This window comes from Cydia strobilella, chromosome 21 (genome assembly GCF_947568885.1).
Source record: "Cydia strobilella chromosome 21, ilCydStro3.1, whole genome shotgun sequence".
In the NCBI taxonomy this organism is placed as follows: domain Eukaryota; kingdom Metazoa; phylum Arthropoda; class Insecta; order Lepidoptera; family Tortricidae; genus Cydia; species Cydia strobilella.
Genome location: NC_086061.1, coordinates 6,813,247 through 6,836,312, shown reverse-complemented (window position 1 = coordinate 6,836,312; position 23,066 = coordinate 6,813,247). Strand labels below are relative to the sequence as shown.

The 23,066-nt window shown below is 37.9% G+C and overlaps 2 protein-coding genes across 4 annotated transcripts in view; both read left to right on the top strand.

Annotated features, from left to right (window-relative positions):
• The window catches only part of LOC134751146 (anillin), a 38,511-nt gene extending 16,034 nt beyond the window's left edge, over positions 1-22,477 (top strand). Inside the window, exons 2-15 of one of the 3 annotated variants that reach the window (XM_063686507.1) lie at positions 283-500; positions 4,705-4,930; positions 7,838-8,021; positions 16,129-16,204; positions 16,762-16,911; positions 17,497-17,646; positions 18,095-18,256; positions 18,420-18,510; positions 18,716-18,862; positions 19,281-19,426; positions 19,800-19,880; positions 20,339-20,506; positions 20,873-21,073; positions 21,644-22,477. In XM_063686507.1, the coding sequence (XP_063542577.1) occupies positions 468-500; positions 4,705-4,930; positions 7,838-8,021; positions 16,129-16,204; positions 16,762-16,911; positions 17,497-17,646; positions 18,095-18,256; positions 18,420-18,510; positions 18,716-18,862; positions 19,281-19,426; positions 19,800-19,880; positions 20,339-20,506; positions 20,873-21,073; positions 21,644-21,922 (2,094 nt within the window). In that variant the 5' untranslated portion in view covers positions 283-467 and the 3' untranslated portion in view covers positions 21,923-22,477. The remainder of the gene's footprint in view (positions 1-282; positions 501-4,704; positions 4,931-7,837; positions 8,022-16,128; positions 16,205-16,761; positions 16,912-17,496; positions 17,647-18,094; positions 18,257-18,419; positions 18,511-18,715; positions 18,863-19,280; positions 19,427-19,799; positions 19,881-20,338; positions 20,507-20,872; positions 21,074-21,643) is intronic. The other 2 variants (XM_063686506.1, XM_063686505.1) reach the window with 2 other exon arrangements.
• The window catches only part of LOC134751149 (retinol dehydrogenase 13-like), a 109,826-nt gene extending 87,235 nt beyond the window's left edge, over positions 1-22,591 (top strand). The window contains exon 2 of the mRNA XM_063686514.1: positions 22,578-22,591. The gene's annotated coding sequence lies outside the window, so the exon portion shown is untranslated. The remainder of the gene's footprint in view (positions 1-22,577) is intronic.
• Positions 22,592-23,066: the final 475 nt, after the last annotated feature.

Genomic DNA, 23,066 nt, shown 5'->3' with positions numbered 1-23,066 from the left:
CTTTCTTTCTTTCAAATAGTTAAGACGGATAAGAATTGAAAAAATCTTAACACAATTTAATTGCTAGGAGAATAATAGCGTGTGCAGATCAATCTATAATCAAACCTAGCCCGCAAAAATGGAACTGGTATAAGGCAAAACTTTAAACATTGTAATTAATCATACAATTGTGACGCCTTCCGTGACATATGTGCAGCTAACTACATAAAATTTACCTATTTAAATATCCTATCAGAAACAAAATACCCCAATCAAAAATTAACAACCCATTCACCTTTCCAGACAAAAAACCAGCAGTACCAACCACACCAACAAAAACTAGACGAAACTCTCATCAGGACGAAGACAGTATTAGTGTGACCTCCGTCGGCGGGATCAAAGGCAAACTGGCCGCTCTGTTCAACAAGGAGCAGACGATAAGCGAGACGACCATAGCCAATAAGTTCAAGCAGGAAAGGGAGAGGGAGATGGAGATGTTGCAGAATAGATTTCATTATAAGGTGAGTTTTTTTTTGTGATTTTTAAAGCGATGCTCGTTCAGTCTTTTGTACGCCCCTTTAGTTAAGACTTCCAGGCGGTCCAGCATAAGTTGCGTTCTCACGCGCGAGTCCATACTTGAAGTCGCGCTAGATGTATGGAGTCGCGCGCGAGAACGCAACTCATGCTAGCAGGTCAGTTCGTATAATTCGTATTGCCGCGACACGCGCGATGTCTAGTCGTGTTTGATAGGAAGTAGCGCCAGTTTGCGGTAAAATGTATGACGTGCATGTAGTATGAATTTTCTCAAATGATTTTTACGCCTAAGATCCTAATCGGTTAAACAAAAGAACGATGGCTTTTGTTTAACAGATTAAGGTCTTTTAGGCGTAAAAATCATTGGAGAAGATTTATACTATACACTGCAGACCATACCACAAATTGGCGTAGTTGTTGCATCTTTTCCATGCTTTTGCTCGGTAAACTGTGCATAAAATACACTCAACAGCAATGAAAATGGCTCAGTTTGTATAAAAAAATCCTACCCATTACCATTGCTTAGTCAAGCAACTAAGCCTTAAGTGAATTAAAAACAGCCGTTGCAAAAAGTAACCGCGCGCTTTTAGAATTTGAGAATACACGATTTACATTTCAATATCCTAAAGTAAAGGACTGTCAAAACTTTAGACTCTAAAGGACATATGTACATTATATCCGTCTCTAAAAATTAGTATAGTACAAGAAAGACTGGTAAAGCAAGAGCGGAAATACCACCATCTGTGCCCTTCAGATCAGATACGAGTCACGACTGCCGACCTAAATAGTACCATGTGAAATAACTTGGTGTACTTGGTAAAAAACAAACAGGTTGCTCGCGCGATCTGATAATAGCTGCATTGTACTGTAGTGCGTCGTTTTAACCGAAAATGCTTGGAAAAAAACTAAAATGATACTTTTCTCAAAATAACTTTAACAAAAAATTGAAATTAACTTCTTATATGCCGGAAAGGTAACAATAGATATACCTTATAGAAGAACTATCATGTTTATAGGTCTACCGATTGAATTTCTGAGGTGCTTGGTAAAGAAGTTTCGCGGCGGTTTTCTAATGGTAGGTACAGTCGCCATCAGATATATCGGAGCGGCCAATGTGCTCACAAATATCTGAACACGGCTCTATTGTCAAAGCGTTAGTGTGGGTTCAGATATGTTTGAGCACCTCGGCAGCTCCGATATATGCGTACCTGAAATTGAGACAAACTAGTTTATACATTACATTTTTACTTACATTTGTAAATAATATATCGATATATACATTTTTGTATTTGCCCTAGGTACGGTTCGTGACAGTATTGCGTTATCTAACATGCCCCCATTTAGTTCGTGTTTAAAACTATTTAACGAGGTTTTTCCTTCGCTCCATACATGGAAATTATTGCGCAATTAAATATTTATGTTAATTTTAGTATTCACGTATATTTTAAACATATAGTTTATCCGATATTGACATTTACGGGCCATTTCCCCCCTTTTCCTTAATTATTGGGTTTCTCAAGTTGTACAAATCGTGTGGAAAACCAGTTTTCCTTACGTCTTCTAGTTAATAAGCTGGTAAATCACCACGGTAAGGCAATGCTCGTTAGACGTTAATAGTCTGTTCTATGTTGACTCTTGTAGTTTTTATGTCCTGCCGTGTTTTGACCTGGTTCAGTCTGTCACGAATATTGAGTCATTGCAATTAACCTTTTGCTAAGTAGTTAAAAGATTGCAATGGTTAATTTAAAAGTTTTTATGAATCGTGGAGACAGAAAAATTAAAAAACATAGGTTATTTAAAAGTTTTTTTATTGAATCGTGATTACAGAAGTCACAGCTTCATATCTAGTACACATTATTTGAGTTTCGATTGGTGTTTCTTATAACCTGCGGTGGCAGCATGGTTCCATTTTTATCGCCTGTCACTATACCTGTCACTTTCGCACTTACATACTTGTTAGAGCGTGACAGGTGATGAAAATGCGACCGTGCTACGGCCGCTGAACTTAAACCTGAATATGCCAACGCTGAAAGGGTTATTAGGTACTACTCTTCGTCTATCAGAAAAATAACATAATGTTAACAAGGAAAAGTGAAAACACGCTCTTTCGTGTAGCCTCAAGGGAAAACCTATGTTTTCCTTAGAAATTACCGCATCTTTCAAAGTTACTTGCAACTTGCATAATGCTTTCGACTCTACTGATTAACACTACTGTACGAAATGTTGTGAAATTACTAGCGTAGCGTAGGTTTACTAGATAAATATTACACTTTTTTACAATCACGATGTTCGATTGAGCTGAAATTTACCACACCAACGTAACTTCTGTAACAATGCAATGTAAAATGCTACCATCAAGGTGCATTACACGAGAATGTCGCCTACGAAATGCTTTTGCCTTGTATGGCAGATATGTACCTCAATCAAATGCGTAAAGCTCGAGAATTTACTGAAAAGTTAGCCAAGCCATGATATTTTCCTACCAACTTTTTTAATCCCATAATTGAGATTTCGTATTTTTTCATTTCTCATGCTCTGAAAGAGGGTAATTGTTGTTTTAAAAAGTGTACAGAAAATGATACGTTTCTGCACTAGAGCACTTTACTTTACAAGTATGATTTGTTTCATTGTTTTACGATAAGCAATTGAAATTTGGTTTTAAATGGATTTGTTATACAATTTATATTCTGATATTTAACTCCCCATTCCATAAATAGCGATACTTTTACCTAAATGGTTAATTGAAAGTAACCCCAAAAAATGCTGTAAAAATATACATAGTCATGTTTTTAAAAACACATGTATTTTACTTTCCTCGTATTCGAAATGAAAAGTAGTGTTTAACTTGGGTAAGGGGCATTATTTCAGCCTCGGACTATTGGCGCTCTCACTGCGTTCGAGCACCAAACTACCTCGGCAGAAATGAGTGTCTTTCACCCCTTGGTTAACAATCTACTATTTCCGCCCAGAATGAGGAAGCACTTCAAACACCGCATGTTATCAAAATCTGACAAAAAAACACAGTTCTACCTACATCAAAATAAAAACTACCCACCTTCGAACAACAGACTAACCCTGCTCGCGACAGGTAATAACCAAGAATGTCGCAATTGTTAGTACTAAGAAAAGCCCTTTTTGTTTAACCAACACACCCATTATGATACGTAACTTACTAGGTCTCACATTTTCCACTAAAGAAATATAAACCCTTACACTATGACTTAAAAGTCGATTTTCACTACTACCTCGATCCGATGTTGCGAAGATACTAGGTTATGTGTAAAAATTAACACCATTATAAGCGTCTTACAAAATATGCTAGTATGGTGTTAGCCCATTGTATGAATTGCAGTCTTTACTTGACCTGGATACCGTTTCAGCGACATACGGTTGCGCACATGTTTGCGATTACTGTTGATATTATGGCTACGTGTCAAGAGTGTGAAGTGTGACCGCATATGGTGTTATAGAAAAAAGACCCAATTTAAATTAGGTCATTATATTTCCATTTTGGTCATTATTTTTAAAAACTTGCATATTTTTCGCGTGCCTTACAAAAGTAATCAAAAAGTACTTTATGGCGCGATAAGGCAAAAACGCTCAATATTATGTAATACAGTATGTTTTTATACAGTTCAATTCCGTAGGTGTGAATAGATTTGCAAAGGTATAAAAAAGGGCATAAATAAAATAGACGACCTTGTAGCTCAATTGACGAAATACTCATGTACCTAATTTCGTACTTCATGTTATCTAACACGATGGGTACCAAGTCAATTTTATGATCATATTAGTTGAAAATAACAATTCAGTTTTAAATAACTATTCATATTAACCCATCCAGCGCTCATCACGACACATTGTCGTTAACATACCGGTAAAACTTTGCCACGGTCTAAGACATAGCACTCTATGCACTACCTACTTTAAATATCTGATTCAGTTACAGATATAGGTTAATAGATTATATGTATACTTTGACGACTTCCAAAAATATGGTTCTTTAATAAAGATAAAAATAGAGTCACATTTTTATCCTTTTTCTAAGATAATAATATAAAATTTCAATCATATAATATAGAACACATGTTTGAAATGCCGCAATTCGTCGCTAAATCGCCTCTTCTTGATAAGGACTAGGTTTCACTTATTTACCCTGCGCAAAATAATAACCATATTCTTTCATTTTAGCCAAAACCAAAGCCAGAACAGCTCAACGACTCAGACGAAGATCAAAACGACAATGACCCCTCAGAAAAAGCACCTCTCATGGGCAGCACCACCAGCCTGACGCCTAAGAAACCTGAAGTCATCGCTAACATACCTAAAGTGACGTTTGATGAGGCCAGGAAAGCGGAGGAGAGACGGGAAAAGATTGAGGAGAAGATTGCTGGCGCGCAGCCGGTTAAGAGACGAAGTGAGTATTTTTCTTATACCAATAAACATCTTTCTTACATCTCGGCTTGCTAGAGATATCCCAATTTTTAGTGCAGGTACGAACGCTACTGCCATGTCTTCCAAGTGGAGGGAAAACTAGACCGATTTCCTCACGATAGTCACGTTTTTTTCCTTAACCGAAATACGAAAATCCAAGAAACTGCTGTTCAAATTGGTGGTCTTACCACTTGGTTACCAGCGCTTCTATTATGTACATTTTTGCTGCGTACTGTACTGTTTCAAAGTGGTTATATTTCACAGTTAGCGATCGATACTATTGAATACATTATATTATGTATTCAATAGTATATTCTAGTACCTAAATTATCTGTCTTTACCGCGAATGATCTGCATTTTCTCATTGTGAATACAGTGAATTCCCCTTTATCCAAAGTTACATAACAATAAAACACAATTTATTTACGAGTAAGTACCGTGTCGACTAATTCAATTTTGATAGCCGGACACATACTTAATGATGATGATATTTCATCTATGACAATACTCACTACGTTAATTGTAGGCAAAACCGGTTTTCATATCATTTTCCTAAGGAAATTAGCATTCAAGTATGCCATTATGCAGTTTATCATAAAACGTATAAAGTTCAAATGTCATTGTAAAAATAAGAATAGCAATAGAATACTTTATTTCCATACCTTGACATAGAAAATAAAATAAAAAGTAATAGCATAGTTAGCTCAAAGAGAAATAGAATAAAAAGATTAGATGTCATCTCCTGGATGGTGACGCTGGTTTCTGGATAGGACCCAGACTAAAACAATAAAGGTTGAATAATAATTCCCCCTAACTTTTTTGGGCACATTTTTGATGAAGTGTTTCGAAATTTTGCTGATAATATTATTGATTGTCTGGTAGAGGTCACTTATTACTGCCAAACTATTAAAATGGAAAGATACTTCTTCAAATATGTGTACAATAGTATTTTATACAATCGTGATATAATAGAGAGCTTTTCAGTCGAGTACCGTGTTTAAGCAACGAAGCTTGCTGAGTTGCTTAAGTTAAGGTACGATATTGAAAAGCTTGATGATATCACTATTGTATACAATACTTTTTCTACGAGACAAAAAAATAATACTTTCAACTAGTAGAATCATATAAGTAAACAAACCAAAAGTATACAGCTAAGATACGCGAGCTGCCGCAGCCCGCGATACCTCGCGGCACGGCCGCCGGGCCCGGCGCCCCCGGCGGGTTGGCCAACGACACCTCCTCGTAACTCATGAGGCCCTGGTACCTGCTCCTTGCTAAATTCAGTTTTAAGACAGTTTTTTTTCTCGATTTTGGCCACCGTAGCCTATGGAGACTAACAAGCAACGCTAAGCGGTTTTCGTAGGGTATGGATGTTGCTATATAAAGGGTGTCACATGCGCGTTTCTGACTTATGAAGCAGTTAGTTCTACTACAACATAAAATAAAATGTTTTTGTTGGCCAACCAATCACAAAGCAGATGCGATAATTTGCATTGAATCGAGTCTCCTTAAACAAGAAACATTTTATCGAAATGTATGAAGTTCTATTTTCAAAATTTTTATAATTGACTAAACCGTATCGATAAAATTCTTATGTTTGAGTCGGAAGTGCCATAGACTATCCAACGTTGAAAAGAGTAAGGTTGTAGTGTTGCATGTTAAGTTGTAATACACAGATTTTCGACGAGTAGAAAAAATTAGTATTTGAAAATCCCGTGACATTAACCCATGAAAGGTCTAGACGATATTTATCCATTAACTAGACAGAGTGAGCAATGAATGTTTTAATTCGTAACCTTTATAATGTAGTTGTATAATAAGGCCCTTGTCACCTGTCCGCATATCCTTCATTTTCTGATGTTTTATCTTATGTGATGGGGCTATAGGTATATTACGGCCAGGAAGAGCTATAATATTCACTAGGGTGATAAAGATGAAAGCATGATAAAGATATTGAAAGGAGAGTGAGTGCTGGAAATCGCGTGAATGGGGCACTTAATGCTTTTATGAGCAGCCAGAAGGTGTCGCAAAAGGCACGGTTGGCTGTGCATAGAGGGGTGCTGGTGCCTACACTTATGTATGGTAGCGAAAGTTGGGTATGGCAGAAGAGGCATCAGAGCCAAGTGAATGCAGTGGAAATGAGAGCGTTGAGAAGTGTGTGTGGTGTGAGATTACAAGATAGAATTAGGAACAGTGTGATAAGGGAAAAGTGTGGACTGAACGAAGATGTAGTGACAAAAATTGAGAAAGGTATGTTGAGATGGTTTGGACACGTGGAAAGAATGAGTGAAAGAAGGCTAACAAAGAGAGTGTATAAGGGAGAGGTAGAAACGGGAGTTGGAAGGGGCAGACCTCGGCGGACTTTCTCTGATCAGATCGGGGAAATCCTGAAGAAAGGCCAGGTCAAGAGCACCCTAAACCGGCGAGCGTGTATGAGGTATGTTATGAAAGTGAAGGAAGCGAAAGAGGTATGTCAGGATCGCAGCAAGTGGAAATCCGTGGTCTCTGCCTACCCCTCCGGGAAATAGGCGTGATTATATGTATGTATGTATGTATGTAAGAGCTATAATTATGTGCATGTTGCCCATCCGGCAATTGCACCTGCCGTTTGCTCTCCAGTTTCTCAGCGATAAATATGTTTTACAAAATGGTATTTCTCAAATGATAATTATATCTCCTCCTCCAATCTCCTCTAAACTCCTAAAATTACTTTTGGCCTCTTTGATAGATTTCAGCATTCACTCGAGAACATCGAGCATTCGCATACTTCTGTTCGCGAGAATGCTCGTTACTCAAGCCTATCAGTACATATATTCGTACATATTTCAAATCACAATTTTAATTTCGAAACTATAACTCATAAATTAAACTATTCTCATTTCCATTCCAGGTTCCCAAGACTCGCCCGTAGTCCTATCCGTCCTAGAAGACGTAAAGAGAATAAAAGTGAACAATAATAAGGAACCAAACGGGACGGTCACCAGCCAACCGGCCAGCATATACCCGCATCTATCCGACATAGAGACAGACAACTCCAATACCCAGGATGAATACTCCGACTGCGGAGGCTCAAGGTGTGGATACTACGCACTGGAGTGCGTTTTCCTGTTTCTGTGCATTTGATTCTTTTACAGGTCGTATTTGTGTTCGAATTCGAATGTTCTCGATCGTCAGTTCGACGGTTTCAAGGAGTTGTGGAAGTTCCGCGAAGGTTCTGGAAGGATTTTGACGGATGGCATAGAGAAGAGAGGCGTTGTACGAGAAATAGACCGAATGTCGATAGCAGGCGATTTTCATTTGTTTTATAGTGATGCTTTAGTAAAGGGATATTTGAACGGTGTTCTATAAAATATATGAGAATGCCGTTTGACATTATTGGAGGTAGAGTTCCATTGAAATGGGAAATGCAGGAGACATCTGTGATCCATTTGCTATCGCCATTGGGTCTTTTATAAGTTAAGTGTAGACTGATTATTCTAACATGTGAAAATGTAATAGTGTTGAGGTTTGTAGTATTCAGAGATTTGTTGAAAAACTTAGAATCATTATCGTTTCCGATCCCGATAAAAACGTTCCAGATAATTTTTACCAAATTAAAATTGTCTCTGTTATGTCACGCACATATAAATAAGTTCAAACTATAATGTGACAATTTTAAAATTGACAAGTTTGCACATTTTCTGTCTTGTATCGATATCGGAACCGTTAGTTCTTGTACCGTAACTAATGACATCAAATAAGAAAAACCTTAAAAAATATTTTAGAGAGACTCCAAAGTCCAAACTAGCGTCTCCCGAGCGTCGGTGTCTAGTCAACTCTATGGCTGCTGCTCGACGCAACGTTGGCGCAACTGCGCGGCTACACCATTTTCCATAGAGTTGAGTTGAGTTGAAATGGTGTTCCATTTGACATAGCTGACTAGAAGCGTAATCGCACTCAAAAGACGCTAGTGTGGGGTCTCTCTTAACAGATGGGGTTTTCGACAAGTCTTTGTGAAGCCCTGCAGTAGTTATTTTTAAATTAAAATGACAAAGACTGCTTCAATATATCAAGTTGAATTAGCGGATCAACTGTTAATGATTTACTGTACTTTTTAAATGACTTTGATTCTATACAATTAAATGCATTTTTATGAATTGATTACGCGCGTTATAGTATGACATTAACGTCCTAACGATCACGTTAACATTGACCATAGAATGTCAGACAAGTGACTAAGTTATGCGCATAACATCAGACATAAGGCTGAGAAACTTGAAATATAAGCTTTGCTAGAGCGGATCTTAGACCGCTAATTTCTTAATATAAATGAACATTATGAACAGTGAGTCTGATATTTGTCAATAATTCGTTTAAATTCGATTTGATAGTAGTATACTTTAAAATTAAAGCACATTTTTACGCAAACTTTTTAGAAGCTATGTTCTAAATATAGCACTGGTCTTATGAGAACTTGAAATGACAATATGAACTTTTGTCGTAGATTTTAGACTTAGAACCATACATGCACATTACGAACAGTCTGATATTTGTCAATAAATCGTTTAAGTTCGCTTTGATAGTAATACCTATACTTTGACGTTAAAGGCACATTTTGACACAAACTTTTTAGAAGATTTTTAAAGTACCTATTAAAGGTTGAAATGGACTTTTTGAAGGATATTGCTTAACTTTTTCGCTATAGATTGCTAAGGATTGCAAAAAGACTAAGCTCTATTGGCTTCGAATGGTTGATACTTTAAATTGTAGTATAATAGATTTTTCACTGTATTTCATATCTTTCTGGGTTACATAGATTTGTCCCCTTATCGTTCATAATTATCAGTTAAACTTTTTTATTAAATAGGTCAGGCTGGGAAAATGTGAACTTACGGCATACTTTATCCTATACACAAGTGTGTTTGTACAACACTGGCAAATCAATTTTTCAGTAGAAAAAGCGGGCAAATCTAAGCAATGTAGGCGCGAAGGATCGCTCCCCCATAGAAGAAAACGCATATATCGCACCTTCCCTACTGACAAGTTGGTTTGCCGGACTGTATTTGTAAACTCAGTTTTAAAACAACGCATCCTCTTATCATTCACCTTTATCTAAATGTATGTGCGGCGCGGGAACCTTGGCAATAGCACGGATTTTACTAGGCCGAGCCAGCAAATGGCAACCGGTTTACCAGTATTACGTGTACCTACTGCTACTTAAACATTACGTTTCTTAAATAGGTGTATTAATCGTAAAACGTGCTAAACGTGTTACTTGTATTACGATGCCATTTTGTGTCAAAAATAGTCCATTTGATCCCGAATATTCAATATCTATTCTTTACTTAAATTTTGTACGTTTCGGATTTGAAAGAACACTTAGATCAGCATTTAGAATTCTGGAACACGCCTCTTAAAAAATATCTAAAAATGATTAGAATTTCCGCCCTCATATTTTACCGTTCTTCGGATTCCTTTGGATAGTACAGTAGATTATGCCAAAAGCAACTATCTTATCATTTATTTTACTGCATTAGAATTTAAAATATAGGGTAAACCTAACACGCCATATCAGGTAAAATCTACTTAGTGGCAAGACATTAGACATTTGATACATATTTAGAAAGCCCGTGTCACAATTTTCGCAAACGGCTGTTACAGATGAGTTCTTTTACTAGCGTATCGATTGGCAATAAACTAGTATTTAGAATTCTACATTTTAGTAGGACCCCAATATGGATGCGAGAACATAGAGAATTTATAAAACATCGGTCATGAGAGAGATAAAAAAAGCTGCAAAAAATGTTTCAGAACCATAACAAAGTGACGAGTGGTCGAAAATTTCACCCAATGACGGCAGGCTTTTTGCCCAGCAGTGGCCAATACTACATATAGGTACCCTAAGGTCTAAATAATTGGCATTCGCCAACTGCAGCACGCCATAAGTCATCACCAAAACCGTCAGCGTGTCGCAATTGACAGCTCAATAGTGTATGCCAAGTAAATGTGAGGAATCGGGGGCATGGACATTTGCATGGCGCCGCGCCCGCTAATGGCGCGTTACGAATGTTACGACAGAGGAAAACTCTTCCTTGATGTAATTTGCGATGTTTCGAGACATTGGGCGATCTTAGCTACTTAGCTATTGATACAACAACCAGGGCTCGTACATGTCATGCCGTTGACGGAATAATGAAGTCATGCTAGAGAATGATTCCAATTTTATTACTTTTATTAGTCTTCTCGAAATAATTTTTCATTTGTGAACCTCCCTTTCCTTTCCTTTGTGAATTCCCTTTTTTAGGGTTCCGAACCCAAATTGTAAAAACTGGATCCTATTACTAAGACTCCGCTGTCTGTCTGTCCGTCTGCCACCAGGCTGTAACTCATGGACCGTGATATCTAGACAGTTGAAATTTTCACAGATGATATATTTCTGTTGCCGCTATAATAAAAAAGACTAAAAACAGAATACAATACATATTTAAGTGGGGCTCCCATACAACAAACATGATTTTTTTGCCGTTTTTTGCGTACTGGCACGAAACCCTTCGTGCGCGAGTCCGACTCGCACTTGACCGGTTTTTTGGTTATAAGTACTCTTTTTTTGAGATTCAGTGTATTTTACGTGACAAGTATTTATTTTTCTACGCCTCAATATTATCAATTTATAGTGTTATAAAGTAACTTTCTTTATGTTAAATTACATTATTTTTTCGTCAACGGCATGACATGTAGGTACGGCCCCTTTACAACTGCCCGTAAAATATCTCAAGAATACGTACTAGGAAATCACTATGTTTGGAATATATATAAATCTAGGGGTTTTTCTAAGGTGTCTTAGGTTGTCTACACGCTATAGAAGTCACATATACCTACTTATAATTCCAGTTTAGGATATAATATATCATTTACTTTAATAAGACTGTAATGTTGCCTATTATTAGTTGTAGGTACTTTGATAGCATTTACGAATGTAAATATGTATTTATTAAAGTAGCATTAGAAAAGCATTGCATAATTATTAGGACTAACAGTAACTCGTACAAAAAATATAAAGCTTGTAGTTAGAACATTTTACCAAAATGTCGCTTACATAACGCTACTCCCTTCTTACGTAACTATTCTGAAAATGCTAGGAATTCTAATATTTCATGACTTATACATATACATATGTAGCAGTACATTTTGTTGGGCTTTCAATGCTGCGTACGCGACGTTACGTATGCGACATTGTATTAGGACAATGCTCTCAAAAGTAATGCAATCAAATCCGTCTGCGGGAAATTCCGTACATGAGCTTTGTTTTCCTGCCGTACGCAATAAAGCACACCTACTTTTGACTGCTGTAAAAAGCTTTCGGTGCTTTGTCGATAAAGATAGCAATCGTTTATTATTTGTAAAGAAAATCCGCTCATGTACGGAATTTCTCGCAGACGGATTTGGCCGTATTGACCTTACCTAGTAGCTGTTTCGATAGCCAACATTATTCCAGTAATTTGAACTTGTGAAATTTGTTTATTTTTTGTGCTATATTATTAAGAATCAAATTGACCGAGTGCGAAAAGTAATCCAATATATTATGAATGTAAACACACGGAAGAAGGAAGTAGTAAAGACAGCTTTATAAAATTTTGAGTCAATTTAAATGACAATGAAATAATAATATGTAATAGCAGATTGCATAATTAATAACAGATGATTTCTACCTTATCGTACCTAATAGTCATAAAATTCATAAATAATAAACATAGAATAATCATAGATTTCATACATGAATCATACTAGTATAGGTGAACATGTTTTAAAGATCGACTTTATTCCTTCTGTTTTAAAGTAGAAAATGGAATGTATAAACACTAGTTGGTACATTACTTGAGTTGTTGACTTAAGGTTATACGGGATAAGTGAAACATTGGGGCAAGATAAACACTTGTAGGAACTCCTCATATTGTATCTCTTGCCCCACATGACCTTACAAAATACACATCATTTTTTACAAGCTTTTATTTAACTGCAATGTCTGTAAGTATATATGTTCGGGTCAAATCTTGCAAGCAAAATTAGACCCACTTCATATTATTCGATTGAGCTGAAACTTCACATACTATGTGAGTTGGGTGACAATGCAATATTATGGTACCATCGAGCTGATCTGATGATGGACACAGGAGGTAGCCATAGCAACTCTGTGATAAAACAACGCTACATAATTGTGTTTGGGTTTGTTAGGATTGTCTCGATGAGTATTATTTGCCTGTTGAAAGAAAAGTACAGTCAGCGATAAAAGGTTGTATGAAAAATTAATTTTTTGACAAATCAACGCCATTAAGTACATCAAATTGTGTTTCATATACTTTGTGCGTATTTTATTGTGTAATTTTGTTGTCTGTGATAATAGGAAGTGTTTTCTATCAGATGTTTGTAAAATAAATAATTTGAAAATGTGATTTGGATTTTTCATTTTCCTTATCTGTGCTGTTTTCAGGTTTGTCTTGGTATGCTATAGTGAAATAATTCATCAAAGTTATAACCTGAGTATATAGTAAAAGATTTAATTAGAATAAATCGATTCAATTTGACGCTACTCTTCGTGTAAATACTTATAGGTACTAAGTGCTTTTCGAGAGCGAATAAAAAATATTACGATTATCACATATCAGTATAAATACTATAAATCGAACTGCGTAGAAATAGTTTTAAAGTAAAAACATATGAATTCCAAAAATAATCTAACTTCGCCCTTCTTTTGTGTGAATTTTTTTGTATAATTTTCACATTTATGGGGCATTATTATTTTCACAGGCCCATGAACCCACGATACATATTATACATATTTGAATTACGATTCAATGCTAGTTATGGCGAAGTTATGTACTAAAGGTGAAGTTAGGGTACGTACTGATTTTCAATTAACTGCAACATTGATAACGGAGTGCTCGTAAGTAAAAATCGGACAATAAAAAAAAATCCAACCAGACCTAGATTTGATAGTTACTGCAGTTACTAGAATGTCAGCGTTAATGGTTGACGTACAGCGATATCTAGTACCAACAACTGTCAAAGCAAACCTACAGTACAACTAGGAACCCTTATAGCCTCTTTGCTTATAGTTTCGCTATGTCTCTCTGTCCGTCCGTCCGAGGCTGTGCTCCGTGATCGTTAGTGTTAGAAAGCTGCAATTTTTAGCATTAGAAAAAAGGTAAACAATCTTGACGTGTCGTTTAAAAACACTTTTGAAAAATAAGTCACAGCAAATATGTAACAAATATATAGCAAGGATTTATTACATTCTTCTGGTTTCATAAGTAATAGTGGTTTTTTTTTTATCGTTTTTCAATAAAATGACATGTCAGATTGTTTAAACGTTTACCTTTTTTCCAATGCTAAAAAACGAGGTATTCTACTCGCGATTCGCCAAAAACGGGCAATTAAAAAAAGTCTTTTGACCACAGAACTTCAAAGAGTGGATTCATAGACATGTATTTAATTTTCGACGCGATTGAATAAAGAATATAGAAATTCAAAATGGCGGCCAAACGCATAAAGAAGATGAAATATTTACAATTTTGAGTACGGATTTAAGTATATTAAGAGACTTTCGGATGTGCACAGAATTTGTTCCTGAGTCATGGGTGTTTTCTATGTATTTTTTAAATATTATATATTGATATATGAATATCTGTGCACATCACACAAATAAATACCCTTACCGGGATTCGAACCGAGACCATCGGCTTCACAGGCAGGGTCAATACCCAGTACCTACCCACTAGGCCAGACCGGTCGTCGATTTAGAAATGGGCGACGTGGATGCTCTTGGGAGGTGAGCGCAATATAAAAATGGTTTATCTCTATCAGAAAATGTAAATAAAATAGTGTTAAATAATATGATCAGTAAAGTAGTGCAAAATAGTCCCTACATTTATTATGTAACGGCTAGGTTGTGAAAGACTGCCGTTTGAGATACTAGTTACCACTAAAATTATGGCGCCCTACAGGGCCAACTACTTTATGTGCCAATTTCGTAGCCGTACTTTTTTGAAGCTCTCAAATTATCAAGTAAGTATGAAAAGCCTTAATGTAGGAAAGGCCGCTTTTTTTAAATCAAATGTTAGATCGATGGCATAAATAAGTGTAGTGTTCCCCACTTAGTTATAAGACAGATAAAGAAATAAGACGCGCGCAAAATTTTTGTGCCGCAAATGTAAAAGTAGATGGCGCTGTACGACGCCATACGTTTAGTGATAACTTGATTGCCCAATGTCACAGCTAAGAGCCGTAACGCACTGTCGACTAGTCGCTAGCGACTCGGTCTCTCGGCGACCAAAACAGGCAACTAGGGCTCGAAGACCAAGCCGAGCGCAAGCATCACTATAACATGTTGTGTTCTTCACGACTATGTTCGAGAGAGAGACGGATACAAATAGGTCGTCTCGACAGTTGCTCGCAGTGTGAACGCTTCCATTTGAATCCGTGTTCCTAGCGGCCGCCGGCGACCAGCAGTCGCTTGTGCGTCGCAACTACGCAGCGAGTCTCCGAGTCATCCGGGCAACCGGCGACTATGTGCGTAAACGCCTATACAAACTATAGAAAGTCACAGTTGCCGGCGACCAGTCAACAGTGCGTAACGGCTCTTAACCATTTGAATGCCTATCGTATGCGGCGCGTTATCGTGTATCTTGTTGGAATGCACGAAGGTCGATATTGGGCTGTAGCCGCGCGCGTCAGTGTTGATAATTGATTTGGCAGTCAAAGGGTTAACAGCCTAGTTAACTCATAACGTGCCAAGCCATACACCGTCATCTATTTGAACTGCCAAATTTGCTGCTATAATAATTTGCACTTATTATAGTATGCTTTTGGCTATAACATAACATAAAATAGTTAATGAAGTTGACGTAATTCTCTGTAGCATACCAAGACAACAGCATTGGCACGAAAGGATGATGAAAATTCCACGCATTATAATTAATGTTATGTGCTGATTACATTTACAAAAAGTGTCAAAAAAGTTAGGAAAACTCTCGGAAATTGATATTAAATTTAACAGGAATTGAAGTAATTTTAGGCCTCTAAATAATTTTCAGGATCCTTCCATGTAATTTTTTTTTAGTTCTTAATTTTAAAAACATTCCGTCGGCACCTTATGTAATATAATAAATGTAATAATTATATTAACGAAGTTTCTTTTTCTTTTAGCCAAGAAAACATAAATGACAATTTGAATAAATCTGACAACTGGGCAGATACATCTTTCGGACGAGAAGTTATGAATGTAAGTTTATTCACAAAGCTAAAAGAAATATATAGGTAGTAGGAATGTATCCAAACTCGTGTGCTTCAAAACTAGTATATTTAAAATGAAAATGACAGTTCGATTGCTCCAACTAGTACTTGTCCAACTAACCTGTAATTTTAGTGTAATGTATGATAGAAAAGCAGAATTATCACGCAGTAAATTCCCCCGTTGAATTGTCATTTTATTACCTGTGATATAAAAACAGAGCTTACAAAGTTTAAAAAAAATGTTTAGTGTCAGACTTGTGTCAGATACATAGCGCCTGTATTAATACGCGCAGCAATCATACAAATAATAGTTACTCAATACTTAGAATCATGCTTTTTTGTGATGTTATGTGGTTATAAATAAATTGTATGATAGAGTCGTAGAGAATAGGAAAGTGATGTACGGAAATGATCATGTGGAATTCGAATCTCGCTGTAGAATGATTATGTACGTATTATTTCATTACATTTCATAATATAAGTGAAGCAACGCATGGTATGACTAGTTAGATGTACTGTTAGTCATTATTTTCTTATACTTTACAGGTGGTAAAGAAAAACAACTCGAGTTACAAAAAAGCAGTAAAAGAATCAGACTCAGAGGATTCCCAGAGCGAGTGCAACAGTGAGCTGGACGACTTGCTGGACGAGGCGCTGGACGAGAGCGATGGACCCACTCCGCCTAAAATTAACAAGGTGAGCGAGAAAGATAGGGAGAGAACGTCACTTGTAGTCTCATTCATGGTTATAATCACGAGTTATAATTGTTTCCAAATATTTATTATTTAAGGGAGAGTTACAAGTTACTTTAATCCAAAAATACAATCACGTCACAATACTCGTATATGTGTTCTTGTTATTTCATCGTACAGTCAGCAGCAGAAGTTGCTAAGCGGGCGAGGTGTTCAAAATAATCTTGACGTGACTTTATTATTAAGAGAATAAGAGCGTGTCAAGGTAATTTTAAACACCTCGCCCGCTTAGCAACTTCTGCTGCTAACTGTACAACTTGACATTGCAAGAATTTGATATTGTAAAGCCTGATTAGTACTAGTACTTAGTTCAAAAACTAAAGAAATGCCCATGGTTTTAAAGCCATATTATTACGTAATTGATTCATAACATAAATCCAATTTACCGTTCTTAAAGTCGGACCAAGTGGAAGTGTAACCATAATTGTCAAATTTCTATGAAAAACTGATATATTGTGTTCCTTCCATATATTGAGTTTGCTTAACTGTAATCAGAGGGCATTTGTTAAGTTTTTACAATGGGTTGCAGAACGGCAGCCTGTCCTCAACCAGTTTCGTCTATCAGGACAAGGAGAAGCAGTTCAAGTCGCCGATGAAGACGCAGCCGGCCACGCCGCGCGCCGACAGAGGCTCCGAGCTAGTGCACAGCGTCAGCTTCTACAGGAGGATGCAGAGCGCGGTGAGGGGTTATATAGTAGTATTTTAACGAAACGACCACAGAGTTCTCCAGTTTAAAGGTACTGGGAATAAAATTAGGAGTACATTTAATTACATTCCTAAATTCCATGTTCTTAATTTAACAATCAATGCACTATAATAAAGAGAATCATGCGTGTGATACAAATCTTAAAATGTTGAGTGTACCTATGTGTATTTGAATGCCTTTTATCCGTGAGAAATGCGCACGAAATGCGGCACCGTACACAGTCTCACACTCCTATAAACACGGGTTATAAGGTCTCAAACTTAATGGCGGACGGATTGTTACTTCCAGGTGCCGAATGAAGAATATTATAGTGCCGCCAACTCCATTTCAACATCACTTAAATCAATTCGAAAGGGAAGCTTGATATCGAACCGAACCTACTTATTATGCATGTCAAAAAATAATTTTCTTTCTTGTACAGTCGTCAACGCCATCAACGCCAATGCGCATCATCCGGCACACGTCTCCCGAGCGGGAAATCCCGGCAACACCCGATGAGCCGGCGGTGAACGTGACGACCGTGCGACAGCGGATTAAAGAGTTGCAGGCCGAGGTCGCTAAACAGCAAACGGTCATATCACAGGTACTGAAGTCACGGTGGTATAAGAATAAGAATGATTTATTGCAGTACTGTGTACATTTGTAGATGGTTATCATGATACAATTTGTTTCAACAGTTACCCATTACACCTCCTGTGCGCATTAACTATTAGAATGTTTAATTACTACTTTATTTTATGTTTCAGGCCAGTCAAGCTCTGAACCTGTGCGCATCTACTATAGAGTTCAGCGGATCTACCGAACAAGCGGAAGGCGAACGGTTGCTTCTACTTGCAAGTACGTGCACTACCTACATTTACTTACTTTTTTACTATATTATTCTTATTATGATTTCTTAAGGGCATTAGTTAGACCACAGACTAAGGCTTCATAATGTACTTAAGGTGATATCTACTGTAGATATATGTATTTGTAAAGCTCTTAATAGTATGAGCGAGATGCATAGATAGTGTTAAAGAGATTATTCCTCCTTTTCCCGCAGCCCACCGCCGCCAAGCGTGCCTCCACGAGATCCAGCGCTTGCAAGTGGAAGGCGCCGGCGCCGGCGCTGTGCCAGGCATGGCGGCCATACACATGGACAGTCTCAGCGTGCCATTACGGAGGGAATACGTGCGGCAACTCAACGCGGGTAGCTTACAATACTCGTATAATGCTTTCAGTAGGAATACTACGTGAACAGACCATATGCCGAACGTATGAGATCCAGCACTTGCAAGTAGAGGGCTCCGGCGCGGACGCTACGCCGGGCATGGCGGCCATACACTGTTTTCATCACCTTCCTCGCGTTATCGCGTTATTTTGCCATGGCTCATGGGGTCTGCTTGACAACTAATCCTAAGAATTGACGTAGGCACTAGTTTTTACAAAAGCGACTGCCATCTAACCTTCCAACCTAGAGGGGGAACTAGGCCTTCTTAGGATTAGTCCAGTTTTCATAATTGCTCTAATTTTATTTGTGGCTATTAGTGTTAAGACTACTTATACCTTCTCCGCATTTTTAATGTAATATTGAATAAAATTCAATTATATTTATTTTCATTACACAGATGGTGCGGTTGGGCATCACGCAGTATGCCTGCTCAAATGCCGCGATCGAGTGCTAGCGACCAGTATGCAGCTGACACAACCTACCAGCCATCTGTTACACTTCCCCGATGAAATCCGTATGGAAGGACTCGCCAGCGACTTTAAAGTACGTACAAAACTCTATGTAGTTCGTATCGTCCACGATGACGCGCAGATTTGTCAATTCTAACCTTTAATAACATGACAATACGAGTCAAAGTCCCTTGACTTTGACACGCGCCTTCGTGAATCACAGGTTATACCGTTAAATAAAGTTTACTATCGATTCTGCAAGTATCAGAGCAAATATTCATCATCATCATGTCAGCCGATAGACGTCCACTGCTGGACATAGGCCTCCCCCAAGGCTCGCCACTCCGACCGATCCTGTGCCGCTCGCATCCACCGAATTCCCGCGACCTTCACCAGGTCGTCGTTCCATCTCGTTGGAGGCCTACCGGCAAATATTGGTGTTATTTAATTTCAACATTATTTTTTAGATAACCGTGGAAGTTTACTTACTGCAAGCTTCAAAGGAAATACTACCACATAATGTTAAATACCATATCTCGAATAAAAAGGTAAGAAGCCCCTCTTGTTATAAATATAGCCTTTACTTTTCCAACATTATTTCCTGATGTCAGCTGATGTCTTTTACTAAATATTACATCTGTCTTTTTGCCTGACACTTTCTGCTATCTAGCTGCTAAGAGCGACAGGGAAATAATATTCCTTTCTCTGTTCATCTCAACAGAAAGAAAGGATAGATGTAATGTTTCCCCTAAGTTTCGTTACATCTTTTTTCGTTTTTAAAGCAATTTTTAACACATTCAGTGCCTAAAACCCGACTATCGGGTATTTTATGATTTCGTTCCCAGGCCGGACGACTCGATAAATAGTCGGGATCGTGCTACTTACTAAATTACTATACATGACTAAATTTTTGTGACCTGGCGCGAATGTCTCGTTTGTCTGAGTGGCAATGAATGTGTAAAATTTATATAAATTAAATTAAAACAATAATTTATTTGTATGTCAGTGCAACAACAAGCTCCTGACGCCCAAGTCCAAAGTGTCGGAGCTGAAGACCCCGCGCGTGCAGAGTCCGGGCGGGCCGCTGTCTGTCCGCAGTCCGCAGCTGCAGCTGCACGGCTACTGCATCTTCGCGCTGCAGCAGGCCAGCCGCAAGAGCTTCACGCTCAACAAGGTATGCAAAGGGTTATAGTTTTTTCTTGAATCGTACCGCCGCAATGTGCGATTGATAATCGGCGACAGGCAAATTATAAACACTCCCTACTCTTGCCGCTAACTGCCACCAAAAAACTGCTTCTAATGGCAACTTCTGGCGGCATCATGAGCGAGAGAGCATGATTTTAGATTTTGTAATTTGCAAGATGTCGTTCTCGGTTCTGTACACTCCACCGAGCGGAGTCAAAATTGTATGGTAAGAAGAATTCTAAATTTAAAAATAACACAATTGTTATTGTATGGTACACTCTCAGACCTAAAACAGGCTATAAAAAATTGAATTAGAAATGGACACGTTAATATTAAATTCCCCTTTTCTCCCCAGGTCCCCGGCGGCAGTCCCCTGGAAGGCTCCATCAACCTCGGCATCAAGGCGCGCCTGCGGGTCCCCGCGCCCGCCCCGCACGCCGCCTTCCTCACCGCCTTCGACGACGTCTCCGGCCTCGGCGCCTGGCACCGTCGCTGGTTCAGGCTGCAGCCACCCAGGCTCGCCTACTGGAAGTACCCTGATGATGTCCAGAAGAAGGTAGGAGGAGGTCTTCGAAACTGATGATCAAGGGTGTGCCTAAAGAATTTGTTTATGAGATGAGCACAATGAAGTGTTACGTGGTATGTATTATGTATATCAAAGTTACACTTACTTAGGGTGGGACGCGTGCTTACTGTGATCCATAAGTTAAGACATAGAGTAACTTATACTAGAGCGGAACTGTCATAGTAAATTTTGTAACCCCAGTAAATTCACTGCCATCTGTCGACACACTTTAAAACTAAAAATAAATATTTATAAAAATACGATAAAATGTATTTAAATATGGATAAATGATTGTTTTTATTTGCATTAATTATTTTTATGATTTTGACCCATGTTCTTTCACTGATATGCGTTAAAATTATAAATAACAAACGAAACCGTCAACGCCCTCTATACGAGTGTAGGCCAAAACTAGTGGCGCCCTCTGATCGAGAATCAAATTTTCGTGATTTTCGAGGCACGTTTTTTCCTTAGACTGTATCCATCTATTACGGAATTATATCTATCTTTGGTTAAGATTACTCATGATAGTTTAATTTTAACTTTATCCACCTTTTTCAGATGCCGATCGGCGACATCGACCTAACAACCGTGATCTCGGCCGCGGTCGTGCGCGCCCCGCGCGACCTGTGCGCGCGCCCCAACACCCTCCTGCTCGAGACCGCCGTGCCCGCCGGCCTCCTCGTGCCCGACTCCGGCTCGCTGGTCTACTGCAAGCGGCCCGACGGGGCCGTCGTCAGGAGGCATCTGCTGGCGGCCGATACGGCGAAGGATAGGGATGAGTGGTTGGAGTGTCTTAATAAGGCGCTCGAGTATGTTAGATGCTGTCCTGACGAATAAAATATATAATCTCTAGGTTAAGCTCTGTACACTTATGGTCCCAGATTATGAATAGAATGTACTTTAACGGTCCCGTGGTCGGGAGGCACCTGTTGGCCGCTGATACGACGACGGATGGGAATGAGGGGCTCGAATTTCTTAATAAGGCCCTCGAGTACGTTAGGTGCTGTCCTAACGATGAGAGTTCATACAGTTGTTATATCAGTCTAAGGTTTGTATGCTCATAGTACCGGATTAAAGCTCTCTATTTTTCAAACGGTCCGAAATACCATAGTCAGGAGAAATCGACTAGCTTTTGTAACAAGGTAATGAAATGAAAACATAAACATTAATCAAACATTAAGAAACATTGAAATTAAACTCTCTTATTGCTAGTACAAAATATTTAACACATTCGTCTCCCTAACCCGTCCGTCCCGTCCGGTATCCGTCGTATTATTCTTAGTTTTAGTATTTTTCTGAAGTATACTTGATAGCTAAAGTTAGCTATAGTGATTTTGTATCCATTTCGTTCCCCGCCGACTGTATCAATATACAGTAAAATACAATTGAATATTTTATAACTTTTAAAATACGTAATCAATATTTAATTTTTAATATGATATTGGTTTATGTTTTTTTCTTTCACGCCTATGATATTTCATAGGCGTGAAAGTTCATAATTTTAATACTCTTAAATTAATGTATAACAATTAATTTAGAGAATTACGCTAGCACCTAACCTTATATCTAAGGTCCAATATAATTATTTAGACTGATATTTAATAATATGTATCGTTAGAAACATAACTGGATTGAATATTTGACCTTTGCAATAATATGTTGACTTGTACATTTTTAATGATAACATTGCAGATATTCTCATATTAGTACATATTCATGTTATAACAAAATATTTCAAGATACCATAAATAATAATTTAATATCCTTGACATCACTTACCTAACATGGTTCCGTACTTACGGTCAGCACACAGTACCTTTGGGACTTAGATCTTATTATGGTAAAGTATTATCTTTAGGGACCACAATATTCAACATTAGGTTAATGGTATTTGATGTTTAAAAAAAAAGGTTCTAAAGCGGTTTTTTTGTGTCTTAGTTTTGACTATGTAACTTTATTACGAGCACAAATATGTTAGATC